We start from the raw sequence: 7,078 nt of genomic DNA, 5'->3' as shown, positions 1-7,078 counted from the left end.
ATTTGTGATGGTGGAACGTACCTCCAAAACAAGTTTTACTGCCTCTTCCTTAAACCACGATTGTTTCTTTTCTCCACTGGAATCTTTGTTTCCACCAAAAAGCAACAGGTTAAGAAGCCTGAATTTGAAAATATCTCCGTTTAGTTTTCACCTAAACCACCCAAACTCAAAAAGGACCTCATGCTGTAGTCTTTACTTACCCAAAACTGCCATCTGAGTTTGCCCTGAAGGGAAACAATCTGCTAAATAAACACCTAAGTCTGAACCACTGAAAATTTGCTTGCATCTATGCCCAGGATTAGTGTTAAGTGAACTGAGCAGTAATAATGGAAAGCAGATAAAACAGCCTGAATTACTGTTCATCATTTCTACTGCTGACAGATGAATCCTGAGCAAAGAGGGTCTACTGACACCCTCCCATAAAACAGGCAAGGCAAGGAAATGGATATCTAGGGAGTCAAAGCTATGGATTTGATTTGGATGCCTCAAGGTGCCTGTCATATTAAATTAGCCCTCCTTCCATTTCAAACAGTTGTTTACTAAGGATAGCTTTATCTAATAGATGCCAAATCCTACCATCTATGGAGGGAATGATATGCATAATAAGACAGAACAGCATTTTCCTCCTAATTCCTTGCAGCAGTGCAGTCCGACTGGGACCGTTGGATTCTTTAAATGTTGGCTGAGTCCTAACAAGCAATTGGAAAAATATTCTCTGTTGATGAATGCACAGATGCCACCGTTTCTCATACTACCCATCAGTGGCTATCGGATTTCATAAATCCCCAAGGGAAAATACTTTGTTTTAATCATTGCTCAAAATATACCTTTGGACTCAAACTGTGTGTGCCAATAGAAGAAGCAAGAAATTAATAGTACATGATTGGAGCAGCTACCCATCCATCAGAAATTTGTTGTTGTACATCAGTGATAATCTGCTCTACTTGTTTCTCACTTTACAATAAATCTGTTAGATTAGTTTGCTCTAAGACTGTAAATGAAAAGGATTTAAAGAGTCTGTGGTGTGGTGAGTGCTGCTCCTTTGAACGTCTGCACAACAGTGTGCCTGCAACTGCACATGTGAGAACAAAACTGGAAACCCCAACTCAGTCCCTGAGACTAGCCTCTTTGAGCAATACTGAGGGAGAGAGGAAGAGAAATTCTCAGGGGGTATGTGCAATGGCCAGGAGGAGGCAGAAAGCCCCCAGTACCTGTTTTCACTTCAGCCCTAGGTAAAACCACAAATCAGAAGGGTTTAGAATATAAAGGTTTATTTAGAAAAAGTTTGGATTGTTCTTTTGATTTTTTTTTTTGGCAAACACTTAAATCCTTTCAGAATATCAAAGATTGTCAGTGGCTATTAGTTGGTATCTTCTTTCTCCCTCTTCCCTCAACTCACCAGTAAAACCTGGCTTTTTCCAGGGATGAGTCCTGCACAAGTTCCAGCTTCTCTAACCGCTCATAAACCTGCAAATCTCCCTCTCCATCATCACTCCTCCTCTTTGCTTGTCTTGTAGAGAATTTCAGAGACCTTTTCAGTGGTCATCCAAAAATAGTGTCCCACCCTCTTTTTTTAGGATTCCTCTCCAAGGTCAACATGCAAATTCATCTCCCCTCCCTCCTTCACTCTTCCCTCTTTACTCCCACAGAAGGCCTCCACCTCCACTTCACTCAATTCCAAGGGCAGCAAACTCACCCCATTACCCACATTCCTCACTTCTTCACTACCCCATCTCTGCTCCAGCACTCAGGCCCCTCTCCTCTCCAGCTGAGTGAAGGCCCTTCCCCTTCACTCCAGCTCAGTGCAGAAAATTCTTTTTCTTTTTCTTGAAGAGGATGTGTTTGAAAGACCTGCGGAAGTCCTGGTTGAAAATTGTGTAGATGACCGGGTTGAGGGAACTATTGCAGTACCCGATCCAGAAGAAGAATTTGAAGAGTGTCTTGGGGATTTCGCATGCCTCCCGGCAGATACCATAAAGGCTGTAGCTGAAGAAGAAGGGGAACCAGCACACCACAAAGACCCCCATAACCACAGCCAGCACAAAAGTGAAGCGTTTCTCCCGGGCCTGGGTGACCTTCTTACGGCAGACACTGCTGCGTTTCCTGCGGCGATGGGAGGAAAAGAGCTCCATGGAGAGGTTGCTGGAGCGGGAGAGGCGGCTACTGGAGTGCTTGGAGGAGTAGGAGAAGGATTGGCTCTTACTGCTTTTGCGGGGGTGCTCTTCCCGGCTCCGCCTCCGCCTGCTCTCTGAGGTGCTGCTCTCCTCCAGCTCAATGTCCTCCAGCTCTGAGGCTTTGCGCCACTGATGTACCGAGTAATGTCCATTCTCCCCTGTCTGCATCCTCAGCGACGTGCAGCCCCGAGGGACCCGGCTCAGCCCATTCTCAGAGACGGAAGAGCCCTCAGGCACTGTGCGCTTCTCAGAAAGGGTCCTGGTCCTCAGCTTGGCCACCCGGTAGATGCGGACATAGACCAGCACCATGATCAGGCATGGGGCGAAGAAGGAGCCAATACAGGAAGAGAGAATGTACCAGGTCTCGTCATTGAGTTTGCACTGGGGGAACAGGTCCCCCTCAGGGTACTGGTATACGGAGATCAAGGGGGGGAAGGAGATAATGGCTGAGATGAGCCAGACAGTGAGGATGACCCCCTTGATTCTCCGGGGGGTCCGTTTGAGGTTGTACTCCACTGCCTGGGTGACAGACCAATACCTGTCCAGGCTGATGGCACAGAGGTGCACAATGGAGGAAGTACAAAACAGCACGTCCAGCGCCAGGTAAATGTTGCACCATGCTTTGCCAAAGTACCAGTAGTCCATGATCTCGTTGGCCAAGGAGAAAGGCATGACCAAGGTGGCCACCAGGATATCAGCGGTGGCCAGGGACACCAGGAAGAGGTTCTGGGGGGCCCGCAGTGCCTTGCTGGTCAGCACCGCGATCACCACCAGCACGTTGCCCACGATGGTGAAGACGATCAGGAACCCCACCACGGCTGCCAAGGTGGCCACAGCCGCGGGGGAGTACGGGGAGGGCGGCTGCTGCAGGGGAGAGGAGGAGGAGGGGAAGGCCAGGGAGCCATTGGGGGAGCCCACGCTGATGTTCAGCAGCATCAGCAGATCCATGGTGGAAGAGGGGGCGGTCCTATGCAGCCCGCAGGGTCAGCCTCCGAGCCCCGGAGACCAAGCCACGGGGGCTGCCGCTCCGAGCCGGTGCCGTCATCCCCACAGACGGGCAGGCGGCTGCTTCCTTCCGTCTCAGCCAGCTGGGGAGCGGTGCTCGCCTCCGGCCCCCAACCCCAGCGTCTGCCCCCTCCCCCGCGCCGCGGCAGGCTAGGTCCCCAGGCACATGGCGGAGCCGGGAACGGCGGGCGGGCTCCGCCTCGGCCCCGCTCCTGGAAGCCGGGCAGCAGGTCACCGCTCCGCCGGCTCAGGCAGGACCCGCCAGCGCCCCTCGCTCGCTGCTCCTCTGCTCAGCCGCGCCGCCTGCCCGGTCCGCCCGGCGCGAAGTAGCAGCTGCCCGCTCGCTCGCTCGCTCGGCTGTACGCTCACACGCGGCTCCCCACCAGCGCTCTGGGCATGCTCCGTCCCAGCCCCGACCCGCCGCCGCTCCCCGCCAGGCAGAGCCCCGCTCGCCTCCCCCCGGGCTGCCGCGGCTACGAGCCAGCGGCGCCTCCCTCTGCTTCGCGCTGGGGCTGGGTTTGTTTGGGTCCCTCCCCGCCAGGACCTCCGCCTCACTGTGCGCCAGGCGGTGCCGCCCGCCAGCGCCCAGCCGCGGGGCGAGGGGGGCCGCGCGGCGCGCCCAGGCGGAGGGTCCCTGCGGTTCCGGAGCTCGGCCCTCGCTGCCGCGGTTGGCTGTGGGTTGGTCCAACTTCGCGTGGGTCCGTCTGCCCCGCCGCGGGAGCCGGCAGGTAACGGCTGCGCACGCTAGGGGTCGCTCAGACAATGCCCAGCCCGCACAAGCGCCGGGGAGAGGAAGGCGGACGCAGCGCCTTGTGCTTCTCAGCGGCCTGCTCTGTGAGTACCGCTGAGGGCGAGGGCGCTTTGGAGGGGCGTGCAAAGGGGCGGTTGGCTTGAGTTTGATTGATCGGGGTTTCCTTTTAAGCTGTGCAAATCCAGCAGGGTCCCCCCCCTTCAGCCCTAGCACGGCCTGCCGCTCTCTCTGCACTCCGGAATTCACTGGAGGTTGAGCTTTACAAATGCACGTTATCCCCCTCAAAAACAAGAAGTCCTGTGGCACGTTATAGGCTACCAGATAATTTGGAGCATAAGCTTTGGTGGGCCCACGAAGACTTATGCTCCAAATTTTCTGGTAGCCTATAAGGTGCTACAGGACTTCTTGAAGATACAAACTAACAGGGCTCTGATTCACTATAGGGTCTGAGTCACTATAGGGGCTCGTCTGCATACTTGGCTCAATCTAATTCTTGATCTTCCCCCCCCCACCCCTCCACTCTCTGATTTGCTCACCTTGATTATCTTTTTCTGATTTGTCCTCCTTGTTTACTGTTTTTGGTTGTCTGTGTCTTAAATATTGAGTCTGTTCTGGTCTGGCTATGGTCTGAAGAAGTGGGTCTGTCCCACGAAAGCTCACCAAATAAACTATTTTGCTAGTATTTAAAGTGCTACTTGACTGCTTTTTGTTTTGATCCCTCTGATACGTTATTCCCCTGTTTATACTGAGATCTGCAAGTCAGTTTGAAATAAGTATGTCAGATTTTGAGGTGCAAGGGAACCTCACAGGTAGGAAGTCATCTGATCTACCCAACTGTTCAAAAAATTCTATAACTGATGCTCTTTTAGAGTCTGATCTTTCTGTTTAAGGCAAAACTGTGGCTGATTTTGATGGGCACAGGGTTGGCCGCTTGAGCTGAAAAGGCTTTTTAAATTCAGGAAATAAATCTTGGTCAGAGATGTTCTCTGGTGGCATCCTAGAGCAGGGGTGAGCAAACTTTTTATACCCAGCCGCACTTTTCATTCTTGCAATTAGCTCCACCCTGCCACCTGTCTAATGTAATCTAAATGGATGGAAATTTCGGTTATGTATGTATTGAAAAAGAAACATTTTTCAGCATGTATAAGAAAATAAGTATGTAGAATATAAAAACTTTATTAATCAGTATATAACTTTATTAACTGGAATACACATACAGAAAAACAGTAACCTATTTCAACATTTTTAATAAGATGGCTGAGCCTGAGACCCAGCAGCCGATCGTACTGCGCCCCCTTACAAAATTTCATGCCCCAGGGGGGGCCCACCTCCCACTTTGCACACCCATGTCCTAGAGTATTATTCCATTAATCACTGGCATCTGGATACCTGATTTAAAATTCGTGTGAATGTGAGCTAATAATGTAAGCACAGTGCTAACAAATATGTTACTTCCTACTCTGAACACCCTGTCTTCTCTGTGCATGTCTTTTAGATTTCAAGTTCTTGAGGCAGGGACTCTCTCTCAGTGCAGAAAACTGCCAGTGGTTTTATAAATGATACAATAACTTTCTTCAAGCAGTTAGCCCCACTGAGTTCAATTGAGTTGTCCTTGGAATTCAGTGTCCATTCCTGTCAGTGAGAGCAAAAAAAGGCCTTTAAAACTGAGCTTGTGTTGACAGAGATGTATGGAGATGTTTGCGCATTACCAGCCCGTACTATTCCTGATCCTGGTAGCCTGTTTATTAATCCTGCATGCTTATTAGCAGCTTCATAGCTTAGTTGTTTTATGAAGGATTGTATCAATAATGATTAGACAAGACATTGCTTAAGTGCTAATAACGTCCGCATTTTTCATATTACAATCTTAAAAATGCAAAACAAATATGTTATTTAACATTCTGTGCCTTGTGAAAATTAAAGAAAAGCTGAGTATCATAGAATCCTAGAATCTTAGGACCAGAAGGAACCTCAAGAGGTTATCAGGTCCAGTCCCCTATACTCATGGCAGGATCAAGCACCATCTAGCTCATCCCTGACAGATGTTTGTCTAATCTGTTCTTAAATATCCCCAATGATGGAGATTTCATACCATCCCTAGGCAATTTATTTTGCTGCTTAACCACCTGGACAGGAAGTTTTTCTTTATGTCCAATCTAAACCTCTCCTGTTGCAATTTAAGCTCATTGTTTCTTGTCCTATCATCAGAGGCTAAGGATAATTTTTTTCTCCCTCCTCCTTTAGGTACTTGGAAGCTGTTATCATGTCTCCTCTCAGTCTTCTGTCTTTTAAACATGTGCCAGAATGATGGTTTGTTACATTTTAAGATATCTAAGGTGCGTCTACACTAGCTGACTATTTTGAAGTAGTCAGCCTTACCTCAAAGTAGCACACATCGTGTCTACACACACCGTGTGCTACTTCGAAGTTAAAATCGCCGTTAGGCGGTGAGACATCGAAATCACTATCCCTATCAGAAGATGGGAATAGAGCCCTACTTCGATGTTCAGCATCGAAGTAGGGTGTGTGTAGACGATCTGCATCCTGCTATGTCGAATTAGTGGTGTCCTCCATAGTGGCAATCAGCTGTGGGGTTGAAACGTGCTGTCCAGCCCCTGTGGGGCTGTATGATTACTGCGTGCAGCAGCCATTAAAGCACCAGGAAGCTGAGAGTGTGCAGGCAGCAGCAGCCACACGTGCTCACCCTGCATGCCCTCTGTGAGACCCCGAGCTGCCAACCCACCACCCATGGCAGCCAGCCAGCCAGCCCCCTGAGCACCCCCAGGACTCCCCCTCGAGGGAACATAGGGCTCCCAGGCATCCAGCCGGTGCGGGGGGCTAAGAGGTTGCGGGGCCCCTCTCAGATGGACACCGAGCTCCAAGACCTGCTGGGGCTCTGGGGTGAGGAGGAAGTGCTCCAGGTAATGGGGAGCAAGCAGCAGAATGCATAAGCATTTGCCTGGCTGGCCGGGGTCACCTGGCCTACACTCCGGATCATGTCCGAAGCAAAGTGAAGGAGTTGCAGCAGGGTTATGCTCGGGCCCGGGACTTGGCCAGCCGGTCTGGGGCCAACACCGCCACTTGGTCCTATTACAGGGAGCTAAGGGCTATCCTGGGCCCCGGTACATATCCTCCACCCCGGCCATCC

At 50.8% G+C, this 7,078-nt stretch overlaps 1 protein-coding gene across 1 annotated transcript; it reads right to left on the bottom strand.

The window, feature by feature from the left end:
• Window positions 1–1,254: 1,254 nt before the first annotated feature.
• Window positions 1,255–3,597, bottom strand: ADRA2C (adrenoceptor alpha 2C). Its single transcript, XM_074992414.1, has one exon. The coding sequence runs from the start codon at window positions 3,120–3,122 to the stop codon at window positions 1,800–1,802; it is 1,323 nt and encodes a 440-aa protein (XP_074848515.1). The 5' UTR covers window positions 3,123–3,597; the 3' UTR covers window positions 1,255–1,799.
• Window positions 3,598–7,078: the final 3,481 nt, after the last annotated feature.

The sequence above is a fragment of the Carettochelys insculpta genome, chromosome 4 (genome assembly GCF_033958435.1).
Source record: "Carettochelys insculpta isolate YL-2023 chromosome 4, ASM3395843v1, whole genome shotgun sequence".
In the NCBI taxonomy this organism is placed as follows: Eukaryota; Metazoa; Chordata; order Testudines; family Carettochelyidae; genus Carettochelys; species Carettochelys insculpta.
This window is presented reverse-complemented; position numbering and strand designations above follow the sequence as displayed.

What these genes read in the sequence shown, in the direction of transcription:
- ADRA2C (XM_074992414.1), bottom strand. Translation starts at nt 3,122, where the DNA reads ATGGATCTGCTGATGCTGCTGAACATCAGCGTGGGCTCCCCCAATGGC.